Source organism: Thermobia domestica, chromosome 10 (assembly GCF_964235325.1).
Source record: "Thermobia domestica chromosome 10, izTheDome1.hap1.1, whole genome shotgun sequence".
Taxonomy (NCBI): Eukaryota; Metazoa; Arthropoda; class Insecta; order Zygentoma; family Lepismatidae; genus Thermobia; species Thermobia domestica.
Window position 1 is genome coordinate 32,074,455 of NC_137463.1, and position 21,534 is coordinate 32,095,988.

At 36.3% G+C, this 21,534-nt stretch overlaps 1 protein-coding gene across 1 annotated transcript in view; it reads left to right on the forward strand.

Moving 5' to 3' along the window:
* Positions 1-332: 332 nt before the first annotated feature.
* The window catches only part of LOC145661957 (methyl farnesoate epoxidase-like), a 32,369-nt gene continuing 11,167 nt past the window's right edge, over positions 333-21,534 (forward strand). Inside the window, exons 1-4 of the mRNA XM_081727308.1 lie at positions 333-538; positions 4,827-5,245; positions 6,711-6,822; positions 11,057-11,237. Coding sequence (XP_081583434.1) covers positions 4,856-5,245; positions 6,711-6,822; positions 11,057-11,237 — 683 coding nt within the window. The 5' untranslated portion in view covers positions 333-538; positions 4,827-4,855. The remainder of the gene's footprint in view (positions 539-4,826; positions 5,246-6,710; positions 6,823-11,056; positions 11,238-21,534) is intronic.

Sequence of the window (21,534 nt, forward strand, 5' to 3'; positions counted from 1 at the left end):
TTCTTATTGTTATCCATCAGGTAGACTTAGTTTCTTTATTATTTGTTCTTAATGTGTTTTTACTTATATCTTAAGCTCGGAAGAGCCGAAGCAAATAAACCTATAAGCTAGAATGTTATACTTGATCAATGCAGGGATGCATACTTACTTTTGGAGCACCCTGTATATTTTTTTTCGACTCAGTAACATGTATTAATTGGTATATATGCCTCATATTTAGACATTTGTTTCTCCGTTATGCGATAAACAATATTGTTGAATTGATTTCACCTAACATTTGAATCCCAACACAGATGATCAAACTGAAACCCAATTGAATTTCAGATGCAGGTGTGATGAATATGATGTACAAATGGTTGAAACACAGATCTATAAGTGTTGTTATGCATCTTGCTGCAGAAAAATTAGGACCTGTAACATGCTATCAAATAGGACCAATGCGTGTTGTCTGTGCAAATGGGAAAGCAGTCTTCGAGGCGCTGAATAACAGATCATTAGAAGGTCGACCAGACCTCTACGGAATTAGGCTGTTCAATAGGTGAGTTAGCATGCTTATTTATGATTGTACAGAATTTCATCATGATGATCCAAATTTCTAAGTTTATGTCATTTAAGATTGTTTGTAGAACTTATCTTATTACGATAAATGTACGATTTTCAAATATCCTGTTCAAGAAGGAGGGAGACTTAAGACTCAGGCCCTTTTGCATACGCCACTGGAATCTTGTCAGATTGTCTGAAAGAAGAAGAAACTGTTTTATTGTAGATATAACATTTTAAGTTACTTTTCTTATCACTATATGTGATTTATAGTTATCGTGTGCTGCTTTGGAATTGTAGTCTCTTTTAATCTTAATATTTAATGAGAATTGAACCTAAAATTTAATATTGGATCTGAATTGGTATTGAATTTAAGTGCCTAACAACGAAAGCAAGAACGCACTCAGAATTGATTAAGCATTCGTGTATTGCATAATGTTAGATAAATCTTTTGACTTCACTTGCTGACATGGCTGCCCGGTTTATCTGTAACATTTACCCAATTTATTATGTATTCTAGTCAGTTAGTCCATTTTATGATTCAATAATACATCGTAACTCGTCTAACAGATAAAAATAATACATCGTAACTCGTCTAACAAATGGAAAGAATGGGGTCAGAGGCGGCTGCGTAACGTAGTCACAAAGTCACGTGCCTTCCCAACTAATAAAAAAATAAATTAAGAAAGAACAATAATGGGTATTTATTTCCTATTCGAATGAGGGACGACCCAAAACAAATTTTAACTATTTTAATGTGGAGTTTCCAACTCTGATTGATGTCCATAAAAAATACAGCAACATAGTGTAATCCACAAGATTTTATGTTACCCTCTGTTCAAGTTTTCTGACTTGGTACTTTATAGCGTCCGCTGCTGTCACAAAACAGACATTTAAGCGTCTGGCCTTACGTACAATGTATTCATAGATTTTTCGTAACTGCAAAGACATACGTTTTCTAGAGCCCTAAGGCGACCGGGAAGAAGCATATAGGGTGGAGCCAGCCTGTAATCTCTGTGTTGATCGCACGCTGAATGGAAGGAAGAGAGGGGTTTCTGTTTTTCGGAGATAGATTGACTCATGTTTCAAGGGCGAGAGAGTAAATTGTCAAATAATGCTTATTTGTATTTCTCCGTTCATATAACAAATTATTGTAAAGAACAAATATTAAATGTTTTTTTAATGCATTTCACAATTTCGCGATTTGCATAATAATATCTAATGTATGTGGTGTACGTTCTTTTTTTTTTTTTTTTAAATTTAAGGAACGAATGATTCTTCTTGAACATCAGAAGTTGATTTAACTGTGAAACCATTCATGCGAAATTACAGACAAATATGTAAGTGTTACACTTCCAACGCAGATACATTTCTATAAAATACAAATAAGTAGAGAACAGTAAAATGTCGAAAAATACATTTCAAATTTTTACAAAGAAATAGGTTATATAAACACAATTTTTTCTTGTTTTTAGTAGCCAAAACCAGCCTAGCCACTCTCTCTTGCTTTTACTAGCCTAGGTCAGCATCATCATGATTTTGAATCAGTTGTCAAGTCATGTAAAGTAGTTTTAAGGAGGGGAACACTCACAGAGTTCAGTAAATTCAGACCTCGATAAACTTACGGAACTTTGGAGCTATTTGGAGTATATTTTGGAGCTATTTTGTGGATATATGTTCAGCAAACATGTCTTCGGCATGGAATGCTAGAGTTCAAATCCTCTTTATAGAGAATTAGCTCTTACTACAATAATATTGAAGAAAAGTGTGAAATGAAAGACGTATTCAATATGTCTGAAAAAGTGGTTAGGAATACAATTTGTAGTATGATGAGCTGAGTTAATTAATGAAACAATAACAATTTCTGTATGTTTTTCTTCTGTAAAAATAATGACATTCACTATATATGTAAACAAACACTGTAAATGGGCAGGACGCCTGTTGTGTTGTTGTTACAATAAAATATAGGAGCACTTGTGATTCAGGTTCTACGTAAAACAGTAGATCTACATCTTAGTACCGAAAACAAACGGCCTATTGAATTACTCATTTGCTTTAGAAACTATCGAAATCAAATGCATACTTGAATTTGAATGCATCATAAAAGAATTATCATGTCCCTATTTTACTAGTTAATACATATTATAAATTATATGAGAAATGAAGCTAGTTAACTACAGTATAACCTCGTTAACACGAACTCGCTTAAGCCGAATACTCGGTTAGGACGAACAAAATTTCGGTCCCGGCATCGATGTACGTTATCTTATGGGAAGTTTTATCGGTTAACACGAATTTCGGTTAGCACGAATTACGAACTAATTTTTAGTCCCTTGGGTCAGTAAAGGTTTTGATTTAACACGAACTTTCAATCCTTTGTTTTATTTTTTCAGATCATTTTTCTTATTTCAGATTTCACTCCAGATCAGTTTTTGTCATACAGTATTTATACAGACGAAAATTGCCTTGTAAATAAGAGAAAAAACAGAAACAGGTACCTTTCCTCTCTTATGAGGTGTTGATTCTGTCCTCCGCCAAGCCCTGAACATGCAGGCGCTTGGCAGACGAGCTGGCGACAGCTCGAGACAAAACCTCTTCTCTCCCCTGTAACTCCAAACTGGTGACAGCAATCATAAATACCTTTCCGTTACTAGCGGTACTCACCCTGCTAGCGGAGTTATCAATTTTATAACTTGACCTGGATTTTCTGCGTGGAAACTTTAAAAAAAATCTTCGAAGATAGGATAATAAACTTGCTGTAGTGTTTTTCACTTTTCAGAGGATGGTACCGAGACCGAAACTAGTCTCGATCTCGATCTTAACTCGAATTTGAGATCGAGGAGTGTTTTTCGAAATCGAGACGAGACCGAAACTCTCAGTTTCGTCTCGACACAATTCTGTGGATGGTATCAAGACAAAGAATAGTCTTGGTCTCGTCTCGAATTTGGAACCGAGACGAGACCGAGACTACTCAGTCTCGTCTCGATACGATTTCTAGTGTTTTCTATGACATACATAATATACTGTAGTGGTATGTATAGTATGTATACTGTAGTGCGTATGTATGGGGGAAATGTATTCGAATAATAAAATTTGAGTCCCCGGTTAACACGAATTCTTTTAACACGAACTCCTGATATTTCAGTCCCATGGAATTCGTGTTAACGAGGGTTTACTGTATTACCATTATTTAGTGTTTTTGTATCCGTTTCAAATTACACTTCTAATAGCTGACTCCATGAGTAACTATAAATTTGGCCCACCATCGAATCAAAGGCTGGATACGCATGAGAAGGTATAATGAGCATGTAACCCAGGAGCGTCATTTCAGATTTTGTGTGGGGGGGAAGACTCCTTGATATAAGTAAAATTTCGTGTTTTTCACTAATTTATTACTATTCTATTGATAAAATCTATATAAATTTCAAGATCAGGAGGGGCAATTGCCCCTCCCTGCCCCCCTAAATGACGCCCCTGAACCGAATGATCTTGTACACAATCGATTAAGAAATTCAAACGGAAGAAATTAATTGAGCAGTTGGCAAAACATAAACTGATTCCATTTCTTGAATAGCTTGAATTTTTTGTGCTGAGGAATGTACTTAAAATTAAGTTCAATAATTCTGTGTGTAAGACATATACTGGATATGCAGTTTAATTATACAATGCCAAATTCGTTGTTATAATTTTCTGTAATATTTGTACCTCACATCAGGACTTAAAGAATAAGTTACAAGTGAAAAATCACTAGAGGTGCGGGGTTTTTGTGAGGAGGGAGGGAAATCCAGTTTCGCTGTCATAGTTGACGTAATTCCCGCTTACAGAACTCTGGAACTGCCGCTGAATGAGATAGTTTGGGAAAAATACTGTATATTTACACACTAAAGGTATATTTACAGGAAAATGGAGAGAGAGCAAACTTTGTCCATAATGGTAATAATCATAATACCTAGATAATTTACTGAAAGTAATCCCGAACCCATTTAAATGTAGTCCAGATGAATTTTCATTTCACATACACAAAAAATGTCAAAACCATAAGGTAGAGCATCAAGATTACTTTTAGTGTAACCCTCGAGACGAGACAGAGTTCTTTTAGTAGAAACATAAACACTTTCCGAGACGAGACATCACTTTCAGACATCTTTTCGAGACGAGACAGTCTCAATTCTTGACTCCTACGCAATCTTAAATTATTTTCTTTCTTTTCTTGATCCTTCTCAAACTTTCCGGCCCTGTTAGCTTCGTTGTATATACCCTTAATGGAATTCTATAACTTTTTATAGGAATTTTAGCATCCAGTGGAGCACTTTGGATGTCTCAACGAAAATTCTGTCTGCATCAGCTACGTAAGTTTGGCTATGGGACCAATTCAGTGGAAGGTTATATTGTTCAGGAGGCACTAGATTTTACTGATAAGCTGGCACAACTGGGAAAAGAGAAAGGAACATCTGGTGTAGCAATGGAGAAGATATTTTGTGCACCAACCGTAAATTGTGTATGGACTATGATTGCTGGGAACAGATTCAGTGAAGATGACCCCAAGTTTAAAGTGGTGGGAGCAGCAGCACGTAGAATGCAAGACACCCTTTTCAAGTCTCCGTTGGTTTTATTTGCATTTCCTCCAATACGATTTATCGCTCCTGAATATTCTGGATATAGGCCAATGGTGGAATTCATTGAATGCTTTTGGAATTTCATGCGAGTAAGTAACTATTATCTATTGAAGTGCTTATAACTGTTGAAGTACTTATAATAGTTTGCACATAAATTCTTTAAGACCCTGAATTCGGCATTTAAATAGCCAGTTAAATGCTCGACGGTTTTCTCAAAAACTGCTCAGGCAATTTTGTTCATATTTCATAAATAAATAAAAAAAAAAATCATTTACAAACCTATAATATGGTATAAATGGTGCAAACAAAATATGATATGTATCGTCGCCTGAGATTCAACACCGCATATCTCCAATTTTGGCGGATTTGAGTTTTTGATATCATTAGAATCACTATATGATGGCGCGCAATCTGGTTAAGTAGTACACCTATATCACAACAAATGTCTCTGTTATTCCCTTAAAAGTAATACCGAATATAATGAGGCTAAGGCTAGTTTTCAGTTTTTTGCTTCTCCTGTAAAATTCGTGAAATGTTACTTACGCAGTGTTGAATCTCAGGTGACGATATACTATGTGTACTAGTAGTTGTACGTAGCTCTGTAATGCCTTTATAGCTATTCATGTTGACTGGCCTGTAAACTAGTTGACAACTGATTAAAATGTGTACAATTCAAATGAGATAGTGTTACCACCTAGGGATTGGCGCTGATAACAACTATGACAAATAAGGGGGGAGAGTCACATAGCCTCTCGCGTGGAAAAATAGAGTATGACTAATTGGTCAGGTGGAACGATCTCCACGGAAGAAGCACATCTTCTGATGAAAATCACGATAAAGGTGTGTACCCCTGAAATGCGGTTTACCCAATAAGTTTTCACAGGGGTAAAAGTGAGGGGGAGCGCGGGGGATGTCGTCCCCCCATTTCCAGAAAATATCTGTGGCGTCCCCTGCTTTCTAAAAAATTGCAATGGGAAAAAATAGGCACGGGGCACGGCTTGACGTCATGCGTCCCCCTACCTTTTCAGATCCGCTTTTATTTCTGAGTTTTCATTAAAACCCTCTCAAGGGGTAGTTTACACTTGGGGTGAGTTTTGCTCTACAACTTAGGCACTTCCGTTCATATGTAATTCATAAATAAATACAGTATTTCATTGGATACCTACAATATGATATAAATTATTTTTCATTAAAAAAACTGAAGATACTTTGCTCGTGAGGTGAGGTTTTCTCGATACAAAATTTACCGAAAACCTCGATTACAATTTTGCTCATATTTCGTAAATAAATGTTTCCGTAATAGCTACTACATAGAATTATTTAATTTATGAAGTGAGTGGGGGGGGAGTTTGGTGCGGTGGCCCGTACCCTTTGTTGAATTTGTTCTCACTGCGCTACCGCTAAGAACGATTTGTTCGTTATAGCTCCGCTAACACTATTACACAATTAGATTAGCTTCAGTTATTGTTATTACTATAAAATTCTTTATAATACAAATTCAACCCAGTTTCGTTTATTATAAATTTTTAAATTGTTTTATTAACATTTTTATAGGAAGTGATAGCAGAACACAAGCAAACTATAATTAAGGATGAACCTCGAGATTTGATAGATGTGTATCTACAAGAGATGGAAGAGAAGAAAGAAGAAGGCTTAGTATTAACAGGTAACTATTGTAAGAATTATCATGTTTTCAAAAACATCGGATGAGTAACAATAAACATATAGCTATATAGAGAAAAAAGACTGATTTTTAGTCTAAATCAGCCGCAGAGGCGAAATTTAGCAGGATTCTGTCTCACATTTTCTGTATCAGGCTACATACAGGTTTTTCATTTAGCTAGAATTAATCTCTACAACCGAAAATAGACGGGAATCATGTGTGTCCTCCGTTGGCATATGCAAGACACAGAAAATCATGGTTATGTACTTTGATAAATTTCATCTGGTCGTGTACGGACGCTATACATTCCTTTTCTTGGGTACGATATAGATTTTTCTCGAATCGTGATCTCCTTGTCCGGTGTCCGGTACGACCTCAAAACTGGACGTTAAATGTCCGGTAATTTAACGCCCTGTTTACTAATCCTTATTTTCGAGTGACGAAAGGAATCGTTTGTCGATGAATATGATTAAAGCAGAACTTACCTACCAGAAGCTTTGAAATCGACCTGTTGTGCGCAGAATTCGCTGAAGAGTTGAAGACAGGAAAATTTACTGAACTTATCAAAACTGCTAAAGTTTAACAAAACTACTACATTTTCAAGAGCGCAGCTACCACTGCTTCACGCTTAGCTACATCCTCCAATTAAATAATGCATCCAGATCCAGTGAAAGTATGGAGGCATTATGAGACATTACCAGCCTCAGCGAAGCTGGTAAATACTTACTTTTCAAGGATATTTTGTGCATGTAATAATTACTGTATATTGCCAATTATATTTGTTTTCTGTTTCAATTACGATGTATTATTCATGGTAGACTCCAAAAAATACATGTGCCGACTCAACCAAAACTCGAATAAGTAAATTTGATAAATGCTTCAAAAGTAATTGAAGTTATTAAATTCGAACTCCGAATCGCTCAATTTTATGTGGAGTAACCACTTTCAGGTTGTTAACATTTTTGACGAGCAATGATGTCACTATCTTAAGAATATACATACTCCAGGAGGGTGTTCGGTATTTCCATTTTCAAAAATTGGAAACACTAACCCTGAATATCACGGACTTCATCCAGAAAATCTATACGTAACCTAGGGGGAAAGAATTGAGTATGCAGTAGCGTCTGGAAAGTCTGTACAGAACGTATGTACAAAGATAAGAAGTATGTATGCATCATCTAGGCTGACCTCGCTCTACTCCTTCCAATACAGGATAAGGAACCTGGACCACAACATAGATGGTACTTCTCGTGCCGTGGCAAGTGCATCTATGGGTTTCCCTTCTAACTGCGCTCGACTTTTCTCTTCGCGAACAGAGAGCTTGAAAACTTAACTACGGTATCAATAAAATATATATTGATATAAGCCCTTCACTACTTATCCCTGCCAGGAGTTTCTTAATGGCTGAAGAGAGTCACTTCTGCCCCATACAATTTGGATGGAATCTCTCCTTTTGTTTTGTAACCCTGGCACCTAAATTTCAATCCAGGCCGTTATTTTAATTTCCTTATTTTACTTTTATAAATATTTTGTACTACATTCTATTTTTGTTTTAATAAATAAAAAGACACAAAATACACACATTTCATAAAGGAATACACAACAGACAACAGTTATAATATATATAGCCAGACTAGCAGCGTTCACCCCGCTTCGCTGGGGTCACCCCGGAACGCAATAAACTTTGTTACTTAGATAATTTTTACTTTTTCGCTTTCAAGTGATATGATAAAAACCATAGAAGATTGGAGTAAATGTTAACATTATATCGCCTGTCATTTATGTTAACCCGCCGAGTGACACGGTCATGTGGGTTGCATATAAATACGGTTAGATTTAGCTATGATGAGCTAACAAAGGATTTGTACGTTATGGACACTTGAATGGTCAATTATCTCAAGACACTGGTAATTGAAAATTAAAGTGATATGATAAAAACCATCTAGGGTCCAAATCTTAATAACGCCCCAAAAATGAAAGAAATTGGTTCAGCCGTATTAGCGTGATGAGCTAACAAAGGATTTGTACGTTCTCTTTTATATATATAGATATTTTCATTTCACCTGTTGCTTGCTTCAAAATTAGTATACTACTTTACTGTGTAATTTTGCTCTGATTTTATTTTTCTTTCTTGACTTGACACCTTTATATTTTATCTCTCTCCTGTGAATTTTCGTTTATTTTTTTAAAACAAATTACACCTTTTTCATTCGGAAATAATTTTACTTGGTGATTAACGTCGTACTAAGGATTCGGCCAAACTCGTGATTATAATTTCCCTATCCAAAAGCATGTTTGTGATATTTTCCACGATTTTTATTGGAAGGTACAAGCCATGACTTTTCCGCATGGTTGTCCAAATATAAAGGAGGAAAAGGTAAGGAAAAATGTGTTTAATATTCTCTCTTACCTTGATATCAGCTAATGTGTTTGGTTGGACAGCCCTGCGGGAAAGGTAATGGCTTACCTCTATCAATATAGACATCAGTCGTGGATAATATTGTAAAGATCCATATACTCTCACACTATAAATCACATGTTCTCATTACAAATACGTGGTTTTACAATTTAAAAACAAATAGTGGCAGACGACATAAAGATACCATACTACTAGGAAGATATGAAGAGGACTCGAGGAGCTACAAAGACAACCGACCACCCCTCTGTAGGTCCTCCCTCCTAGAAGATGCCTATAAAAGAGGACCACAGGAATTGGAAACTATCAGTTCAAAGCTGATCACTCACCTACAAAAAACATCTTCCCAGGTGCCATGGGCTACAGAGATTCCTTCTAATATCAACCCCTAGGGTCGCCATGAGATACGGAGTTTCCCTTTAAAAGCTATCTCCTGAGGCTGCTATGAGGACAGGAGATTCCTTCTAACTCTTATACTCGAGGCTGCTATGAGCTGTGGAGTAACACTGATCCCTGTCTGAGGCCGCTGTGGGCTAAGACAATTATCTTTTTTCGAAGGCACGTTGTGTACCGAGGAATATCAAACTTATTGTACACTAAAAACATTTTAAACAAAACACACAATAATTTGTAAACATTTTTATAAGACAATTATTTTTATAATAAAAGGAGAATGGGATAAAACTCCGTTTACATTATTTAAAGACTTTATCAAGCAGAACATTTCAATGCGCTAACACTGTAAAAACTGTATAGTTGGAATAACCCAGAATTCTGGGTTGAAAAAGTGACAACCACGCCGTATTGTCTTAGAAATCAGAAAATATGGTTATAATAACAATACGAGAAGTCAAAACTAGTAAAAAATAAAAACCTATGGCATGACCTGGATTCGAACTCACACCGCGCGGCTGTTAAGCGCGTGCGTTATCCACCAGACCAACCGGAATCTTAGTTTAGGCTGTGATAACAAGAATTACAGCATACTTTGGAAGCAATTGTTTAGTCACTTTGAATTTAAAACAAGTCAATTAAAAAAACTAAACCAAACCAAACATCACCCGGAATATTGAATCAATGCCATTAAATGCTAGTTTAGTACAGCAGCTATTTATCAATGTTAACGTATGTTTTGAGAGAAATTGTCTTCACTCTTGGCGAAGTGTACTGAGTGAACTGCAGTGCACTTCGCCAAGAGTGAAGAAAATTTCTCTCAAAACATACGTTAACATTGATAAATAGCTGCTGTACTAAACTAGCTTTTAATGGCATTGATTCAATATTCCGGGTGATGTTTGGTTTGGTTTAGTTTTTTTAATTGACTTGTTTTAAATTCAAAGTGACTAAACAATTGCTTCCAAAGTATGCTGTAATTCTTGTTATCACACAGCCTAAACTAAGATTCCGGTTGGTCTGGTGGATAACGCACGCGTTTAACAGCCGCGCGGTGTGAGTTCGAATCCAGGTCATGCCAGAGGTTTTTATTTTTTACTAGTTTTGACTTTTCGTATTGTTATTATAACCATATTTTCTGATTTCTAAGACAATACGGCGTGGTTGTCACTTTTTCAACCCAGAATTCTGGGTTATTCCAACTATACAGTTTTTACAGTGAACTATATGTGTTTACGGGTTAGTCAGAATCTTACTACGGCACTTATTATACGACGTAAAATCGTTTCTGAATATGACTTTTATTGTTTGGAAAAGACGCTTAAAGTGGAAGTGATCTTTAAAGGTTACGGAACCATTCTTTTATTGATTAGAAATGTATAAAATTTCAACTTGTATAATTTTCGATTTTCTTTTGTTCTTTTACAGATGACCATATTATTTTAGTTTGCAAAGATCTGTTTGTTACTGGAGCAGAAAGCATGGGTTATTCTCTGAGCTTTGCTGTATCATTTCTGTTATTGCACCCAGAAATTCAAGAAAAAGTCCAAAAAGAAATTGATGAAGTACTTGGGAGAGATGTTCATCCAACGGTAGCAGATATGAAAAGGTAAATTATTAACATATTTCTCTTTACTGATTGGTATGATCGATAAAACATCATTTGTTTCCAAAGTTGAATGTACACCTTGTCTCAAAAAGGTTGAGCGCATTCTTTACTGGTGTTTTGAGGCAATAATTTTCTAAGTCCAGCTTCGGGTATCTTCGGGAAAAAGTAAGCCAGGTTCGAACCTCCAAGCCAGCCTTTGCAATCGGGAAAAAGTTTGCAGATGTGTTTTTCTTCTTTTAAATATAATAAGACTTGTTACCAAGTGTTTAAAAAAGCAATATTGATTGAAATACTTAATGATACAATATTTCGAAACCTTTTTTTTCAATGTCAGCACATGCTTGTTTGTCATTTAGCTCTCCATACGTAATGGAACATTTAAATACGTTAAAGAATCTTTCCATATGTAAAAGAATGCTCAAAGTTAAGAAATAGAACATAATTATCGCCTGAGTACTAAAATAAAAGTCAAAGTAGAACAGAAACGGCGTTTGTAATGGATATGAATGTCGTAATTATCTTGAGATTCGTTATACATCGCTAGAAGGTTGTGTTAGCTCATTGGTAAGCTGTCGGATATCAAATCATAAGGTTGAGGGTTCGAATCCCGTCTAGGCTAATCCTTTTTTTAAAATTATATTTTCCGCAATGCATGAAAACTTATATAAAATAATTACATTAGAATACATAAGTTGTGTATATATAACATAATCATTGCAGAACATAGTAATTATTATGTTTAAAATATAACATCTGAGATAATTTTCACAGTAGGTCGGTATTATATATGAGGATGTAAATACAAGTTAAGAAACTCGTTCAACAGCAATAAATAAATCATGTAGTGTATTTATTTGCAGCTATTTGTCATATAGAGGGTAATTCTCAACATTCATAATACAGAATGTCATTTATGTTCTTGAAAAGTTATTCGATGCATAAACAGAAGGTATAAACAGAGAATCCAAAGTCGGAACGCTCGCAAAAAAAATTCATGAACCCCAAAGGTCACGTGAGCAGACTGGAATTGTCCTTATGAAGCATGCCACAGCAGAAAGTCTTTACATAGATTTTCAATTCAATTCCTGATATATGCTTTTGCAATGTGGAGGTGGTGATGCCTTGAGTCGCCCTCTCTCGCTCGCTCGCTCGCTCGCTCATTTTCTATTTATACAGAATATAAAAGTGGATTTATGTGTGTATTTCAACATAATTCTGATATATCTAGAGCAATTTTAACTATATTTCTTACAGTCTGGAAAAAGAGTACTGTCGGGATAATATCAAAAATGCTAGAAACGGGTCGATATTAGTATCGAATCTATAGTTTCGTGGTCGCTTAGGTGAATAGTTCTACTTTCAATTCAAGTCCAATTAAGCTTCCATTAGCACCCAGGGTGGTTACGTAGCGACATAAAGATATCGAAATCATTCGATATTAGAATCGAATCGTAAGTTTTCAGCGCCGCTAACAGTGCAGCATTTCCCATTAGTCCACATTAGTCCACATTTCACATTAGTCCCATTGCCTAGAGGGCAACATATTTGCAGAGTGCAAAGTTTAAAACTTGAATAATATTTTAATTTTTTCCGTATGAAAAAGTTATAAATCAAGAGCAAATATACTATTTCACGAACAATCCTCTTTTACTATTCTAATATGTTTAATAATAGCGTAAGAAATCTAATAGTAATTCAGAACATGTTTCACAGTTGTTATTTTTTGTTACATAGTTGTAGCTGTAGCATGTAGTGAGTGGAATTTAACTGTAATAAATTCACTAATTAACCATATTCGAATTAAGTTTTATTTTTAAGTTCGGGATGAAGGGGTGGAGAAATATGTAGTTATTGGGGGCACCGAGCTTTTCTACATTTTACTTTCAAGATCTCCATTTTTCTTTTGTCATTTGTTCCTAATAAAAAAAAGTTCAGTCACTTTTGGATTGTCATAGGATAGTAGGAGTTGGATTTTGGGATGCAGCCTGTGAGATTCTAGAGGAGCTAACTGCTTGAAAAAATATTTTTGAATCATCTGTAACATATGAAATAAGGATATGTATCATAAAAAATTGAAAGTAACTATGTCTGCGTAATCATCACGGTCAAATTGCAAAGTCAAATGAATTGACGTTTGGTATATAATCAGGCTCCATTCCCAACTGGGAAGTTACCATACGCGTGTCACTTTCATTATAATACATATCCTTAGGGGGAGTAGAAGTCCGAATTTTTGCGAAAAATTTAGTATCTTACAAGCCGTTCAACTGAGAGCTGAAATTCAACATATAACTTTATTAAAAATAAAGAAAATATGTCCTGGCATTTTTTAAAATTATCTTTTATGAGCGGGGGGACGGGGGTGCATTTTCTATATATTGGAAATTGGTAGTGGGTTGATTTGTAAAAATAATCGAAAACGATTGATATTAGTTGAAAAACAAATTGAGTAATGCAAACTAAAGTTCTTTTTGAATTTTATACCCACTGCTTTCTATTTATAATTGCTGAAGCTGGTGTTTAATGTATGGAGCGTTCCGAGCATAAGGCAATCAAGCCATAAAGTTAGAGAAAAATGGCCATAAAATTTGTATTCTAAACTTAATTACATGGGCATTTTCAATTAGTACGGCATGCTTAATTAGTTTCTCTCTCTCTCTCTCTCTTTTTTCTTTTTTTTTTTTTTTTTTTTTACGTTGATCTACTTTTCCTTGATTTGAAACTTTCAAATTTCACCCTATTTTCTACTGAAATGTGTCTGTAAGGCAACAAAGAAATAATTATATATGATAAATTTAAATTCATTTTAATTTGGAAGATGAGAAACACTTTGCCATTATATATCGTAAAGGTCAGACCCACCAGTATTGTAACAGAGAGGTGCTTGAGCCATTGACGGTAGAAATTCAAACTCCGATAAGTGATAATTTCACAGTCTTGTTTTATTACAAGTGTAACCTCTTTAGTCAATGGAGAGGAGGACGTGAGCCATCGGTCAGAGTTGATGTCGATGGGTTTTGGTGGGTCGGAGTTGGTCGCAATGGTTCAGAGTGGTTCATAGTTGGTGGTGGGTCAGAGTGGATCACGATGGTTGATGGGTCAGAGTGGGCCAATGGGGCATTTGGGTGGTGGGTGATAGTGGGTCATGGTGGGTCGTGGATCAAATTTTCATTGAGCCACACCATCTCTGGTTAAAATTGTACTAAAGATAAGAGGCACCGAAGATGCATGTCGGCTATTATGCTCAAATTTTGCTCATGGATAGTACTCCACCAGGAAGCAATAAATCTGAAACGGTTCACGGTATCACCTTCTAGAACTCGAGATGTAGGGGTTTGTCTGATTGGCTAAATTAAGAAGTCAATGATTTATCCTTCAACAACCAAGCTTTTTATGATCGTTTCCGTGGGGAAGTCAGGAGAACACGTGCCTAGTAATCGTAATATTGATAGTTTGCGTCCACCCCGGGTATTAGTTTTGTGTTTTTTTGATTCACCTAAATATAAACAAATCACACATATAGGCATTTTGACATATTTTGGTAGAGTAATTTTGTGGTTCGTTGGCGTTTCATCGCGTCTCTGCTGCTGGTGGTAAAGTTTTCAAAATGGAACTTGGGCCACCACGGATCGTCGCTGCGGGGCCACCAATTTCTGGCGAGAGGTCAATAGTTGACCATCTGTAGTCCACCGACGCTTACAGCTTAGAGTAATGAACGATGTCTTTGCCTTGTAGAGTTCATGACTACCGACGTCGGCAGTCAACTAGCTTTTAGTATTCCTTTACTAACCATCTACTGTTCATGTTTGTACACGGTGTTTTCATAATAATAATAATAATAATAATAATAATAATAATAATAATAATAATAATAATAATAATAATAATAATAATAATTATTATTATTATTATTATTATTATTATTATTATTATTATTATTATTATTATTATTTGTAGTAATAGTAGTATAATTGATGATAGAATAATTATTGTCTATGTATTGTCTAGGTAGGACTACACACAGGATTTGGCTCGTTTTGGTTCGACTTGACTCTAATCCGAGTCGAGTTGGAAGATATTTTTCGCGCCGAGTCCAAGAGTAGACCTCAAAGATATCTGTTTCGAGTCGAGTCGAGTTTCAAAGAAAAGTCGTTCGTGCCCATCCCTACTAATGAGAGCTTAATCGGAGTTAAGCGAAATTGAAAGTCTCACTATTTATCTAAGCGACCCCGAAAACTATGAATCTAATATCGATCATTTTCTAGCAATCTTTTATATGTATCCCCCTCCCATTCACCATAGGTAACCCGACAGCAATCTTTTTGAAACTATAAGAAATGTGGTTAAAATTACTCTAGACCAGTGGTTCTCAATCTAATTCCTATCACGATCCCCTTTTATCACACGCTCTTGCCAGCGACCCTTTTATAATTTGTTTTATAATAAGCTTGTGTGAGATTTTTAACATACCTATTTCTATAATAGTAGAATCCATTTTTTTGTTTATAGTGAACAGTGCCATGGAAAATCAGTGCCCGGGGCGAGAGTATAGTACGATGTCACCGTATATATGAGTGACGTCGACAGACTAGCTACGAAGCGCCACCATGGTTGGCACGAAGCTCAATAACATTTTCAAAATAAACCCTACCTTTCCTTAATTTTGAGCACATTTTATTACGTTTTTCCTTCTATTTTACACATGTGCACATGTACTTTCCTAACATGAGTAACACACTTCCTCCGAAATGTGTGGCCCCTTTTTTCGGCGCCCGGCACGGACAGTGGATATAGTAACTGTAATATCTATATTCCCAATGACGAAGGTGCTGGTTCAAGATGGATGTTAAACTCCTTCATTGAAGAGGTCATTAACGTATCTGATCTAAGCCCACAACTTCTTGACCAAATAATTCAATGATCATGCGACAAGTCTTTGCAACTGGTTTTCTGTAACGAAGACTTGGACAAGTTCTGCCTGATGAGGAGAGAAGAATATCCTGGTCTGGGGATTGCTGCTTTAAAAGTAATAATTCCATTTGCTATATCGTACTTGTGCGAAAGTGTTTTTTTTTTTTATGGTAAACATTAAAACAAAGATAAGAAATCGCTTATCAGTTGAAAATGGTTTGATAATGTTCGTCATGAAGATTGAACCGGACATTGCTGCACTAGTGAAATTACACCATGCTTAGGTATCTCATTAGGTTTTAATTTTAATTGTATTTCAATGTGCAGGTTTTGTTGCATGTGTATTTTTCTAGTATTTCTATATACAGTTCTCTTTAGTTTTAGATCATACCTCTTTGATTTAAATTCATTTTTAAACAACTCTACTAACTAACTAACTCTATGGCCTATGGAACCCGGAGGTTCAATGCCGCGTTCACAAAAGCTCTACACTGACTTCTATCCTTAGCCAATTGGATCCAGTTTCTACTTTGTATTCTTATCTCAGCGAGATCCATCTTAATATTGTCCTCCCATCTGCGCCTAGGTCTTCCTAATGGTCGTTTTCCGATTGGTCTTCCAGTCAAGATTTTGAAAGCGTTTCTACTTTCTTCCATTCTAGCTACATGACCTGCCCACCTAAGCCTTCTAGACTTGACGACCCTAACAATGTTGGGTAAACCGTATAAATTATGTAGTTCCTCGTTATGAAGTTTCCGCCATTCCCCATTCCCGTTCCTCTTGGGTCCGAATATTCGTCTAAGGATCTTGTTCTCAAATACTTTCAGTTTATGTTCTTCCCTCAGAGTAAGCGACCATGTTTCGCAACCATACAGAACAACAGGCATGATTATCGTTTTGTATATTTTAAGCTTCATATTTCTCGACAGAATTCGCGACGACAAGAGACTTTGAACCGAATAGTAACACGAATTCTACACCCTTTGAAAATGTTCAGTAGACTTATTTTTTATTGTTCTTTACAGTGTGTATAAAAAATAAAAGTATGCTTATCAGAACAAAATTAAAAATAATATTTAAAAATAATTTCTGGTATTAGATTCTAACTATATTTATCTCTTCCGCCTATCTTCGCGATCCCCTAGGGGCCGCGACTCCCAGGTTGAGAAACCCTGCTCTAGGCATACATGAGTTATGTTGGAACATACATACATACACTTTTATGTGTATAAATGCAGATAAGAGAGAGTTGAGAGAGAGCGATTAAGGAATTGCCGCTCTCAATCTCTTCACTTTACTTTTGCGATTCGCGAATTTCTTGCGTGACAGTTTGGGGCTAGCTAGTTTTTTGTCTTAGACCACGATCCGATTTTCGATATGCTCTACCTAAATGCTGTAATGCGAATATTGAGAAGTTATCTGCGATGAAAGTAGCTGCAAATAAATACATTACATAACTTATTTATTGCTATTACACGATTTTTTAAATTTGTATTCAATATTCACACATAACACATCGACGTTCTGTCAATACCTCAGATGTTATATTTTAAAGATAAGAATTACTTATGTCGTGAAATGATATGAATATATATATTCAACTGATATATACAACTGATGATATGAATATATATATTCAACTGATATATACAACTGATGAATTGTAATGTAACTATTTTACATAATTTTCATGCATTGAGGAAAGTAGAATATCATAAAAGAATTTCACCTGAACGGGTATCGAACTCACGATTTAAGCGCTCGGTGGTGTACCACTGAGCTAATATGACCGCTTTTCGGAAGCTGCTTCTGAAATATAACTGAGCTCATACGTAAATGCTCTTTTCCGTATGGAAATCACAATGACGAAACGAGAGTGTGAATACATAGTCTCGAAATATTGTATCATTAAGTATTTCAATGTTACTTTTTTCTACACTTAATACCATTTCAACATGTCTTATTATATTTAACAGAAGGAAAAACATATCTGTACATCGTTTCCCGATTACTAAGGTTGGCTTTGGAGGTTCGAACCAGCAGCTTTAGTTTACTGTTTCCCGAAGATACCCGAAGTTGGACTTCGAAAGTGTTTGTCTCAAAACAGCTATCATCATATCGCTCAATCTGTTTGGTATATGGTATATGTTTTTATACGTGTAAAGTCAGTATAACAATTCATTCTTTAAACAGCTTTTCGTATGTATTAATATTCCTTTATAAAAACTGTTTTTAATATTATTATTACGGCGCACCATTTTCAGATTTCTTTCGCGAGTCGTTGACCAAGTCGTTCCCCACCAGCGTTGCCAGACTCACAGCTCGGAATTATTCCAAAACCTGATCGAACTTATGCTAGATTCGGTCAAATTATGCTAGATCCTCATAATTACTAATTCAGGAGTTTAAAAAAACGAAGTTGAGATACGATAACGTAACTTAAAATACACAGAGAGCAAGAATGCATGGATAGAACTCAATACTTCACGCACCAAAATTTTAACTCAACTAAATTAATGCAGTCGTTGCCAGATTCAATGGCGTATATGTCGTATAAATGAATGCAAAGTTTTTGTTTACATATTTTGAAAGAAAATTACTTCGCAGCATAAGCGGAGTTGGGAATCGTCTGCTGGGGGGGGGGGGGGGCAGATTTTTGGTCGGTCTCGGAGCTGTCATTTCAGGAATAAATATGATCATGAAGTCAGAAATAAAGATGGTGAAGTTGTTAAAAAGTTGGGGGGAGAATGGCCCCCATAGCTCCGCCCATGCGTCGGAGTTAAAGGATTAGAAAACTCTGGGTGGAGCCACAAAAAAGCCCAAAGACGTTTCGAACTTACTTCGGAAAATAAGACTGCCTGTATGGTTTACCGACTGTATGAATCAATGGAAGATGATACATTTCTGCCGTTCTTTTTCTTCCCACGACCAACTTCTTTCTCATCTCCAGGTTTTACGGCTTTTTGATAAACTTGCTGAAATTGTGCTAGATTTGGGCAGGATGCTAAAAGCAAGATGCTAGATGCTAGAGACATGCAAATTATGCTAGATCTAGCATCATTATGCTAGATCTGGCAACGCTGTTCCCCACAATAGGCGTGTCGTGCAAGTAACCAATCACACGTCAGGTACTAGCTTTTACCTATTGCTTCCTTCTCACAGCTCAGAACATTGGTAACTATGGATAGACGTACAGCAGTAATTACTTTATGGGAGTTGGAAGGTTATTCTGCAACTGCAGCTAGCAGGCGAGTAGGTGTCCCGGCCTCTACAGGAAGGCGATGGATTCGGAAATATGGTGCTACAAGTCAGACTGATAATTTACGATCTCCTGGTCGTCCGCATGTGTCAACCGAAGCCCAAGATGCGAGATTAGTAAACGAAGCCCGGTTAGACCCACTAAGGACGTCTAGACAGCTAAGGGAAGTTTCTCTCTTTCCTGGTAGTAAGCATACAGCTCTGCGGAGGCTTCGTCATGCTGGGTTACGTGGCCGTGTTGCTGCCGTGAAGGAAAAACTCTCAGGCGACCACAAAATTTACCGTCTCGCGTTTGCACAGGCGAATGTGGGTCTCAATTGGGAAAACGTAGTTTTCTCAGATGAACCCATATTCACAACATCAAAGGAGGGACGCCGTTTTGTGTATCGTCCGAGAGGCACCCGATATGACCATGGATATGTGGCTGCTTGCAATCGCAGTGGCCATGTATCTATTTTATGTTGGGGTTGGATTTCCAGTCGCGGAGCAGGACAGCTTCATAGAATTGAAGGACATCTGGACAATGCTCAGTACTTAGACATTATCAGTAATATCATGGTGCTATCTGTATGAGTATTTCAGCCTGATGGTGTAATTCAGTTCCAGCAATACCAGTCGCCAATACATACTTCCCGTGTGATTCAGGAATGGTTCGCAGGGCACCCTGAGATTGATTTAATCGACTGGCCGCTCATGGAGCAGACCTCAATCTCATGGAAAATATGTGGGCAGAAGTGAAGCGTACTCTAAGGGAAAGTTGGCCTGAGGCAGATCCACCAAGAACTCAGGATGACCTGTGGCATCTTGTTTCCGAAGCATGGCTGGAGGTAGGGGAAGGAGATAGATTTGTCACCCATGTAATAGATTCCATGCCCAGAAGAATGGAGCGTGTAATAAATTCAGAAGGGTCTTGGACACAATATTAATGTCCCCGCCTTAACTCCCGAAAACAGCCCTTTTCAGGGCTACCTAAACGCTTCTGAAAATATTTCTAGAAGTAAACCACTCCTTGTATCCGATTTCTGTGCAATCCTACCAACAAAAGAATGATAATTAGCTGTAGGCTTTGAACTCAAGACCTCTTTATTGGCAAGTCCGTACTCTACCAGTGAGTTAACATGAACACGCAAACCCAATCTGAAGAAACACGATTTTCAATTTCTGGTATTCGATGACAATGATGCTCATATACTTGGCAAATGTTGTATTCAACTTGGGATATTCCGCAACACACACACACACACACACACACACACACACACATAAACAAAGCGAAAGAGAGAGAGAGAGAGAGAGATGAATATACAAAAGCATATTCAACGTATTCGAATGAGACTCTAAGTAACGACATTCCGTTCTAAAGAGAATTTGTGTTTCTTCCCGTGACGTTAAGGGGTTCGGGAAAAGTTATGTGTCTTGAAGCAGGATACGACTTTGGATACTCTGTTTATACACTTTCTATATCCGTAGGAATATATTGTATTTCACGAATGTAAATGACATGCTGTAATGAGAATATTGAGAAGTTACATCTGTATGACAAATAGATGCAAATAAATACACTACATAACTTATTTATTGCTATTAAATGATTTTCTTAACTTGTATTTACATCCTCATATATAATACCGACCTACTGTGAAAATTATCTCAGATGTTATATTTTAAACATAATAATTACTATGTTCTGCAATGATTATGTTATATATACACAACTTATGTATTCTAATGTAATTATTTTATATAATTTTTCATGTATTGCGGAAAATATAATTTAAAAAAAAAGATTAGCCTAGACGGGATTCGAACCCTCAACCTTATGATTTGAAATCCGACAGCTTACCAATGAGCTAACACAACCTTCTAGCGATGTATAACGAATCTCAAGATAATTACGACATTCATATCCATTACAAACGCCGTTTCTGTTCTACTTTGACTTTTATTTTAGTACTCAGGCGATAATTATGTTCTATTTCTTAACTTTGAACATTCTTTTACATATGGAAAGCTTCCTTAACGTATTTAAATGTTCCATTACGTATGGAGAGCTAAATGACAAACAAGCATGTGCTAACATTAAAAAAAAAAAAAAAAAAGGTTTCGAAATATTGTATCATTAAGTATT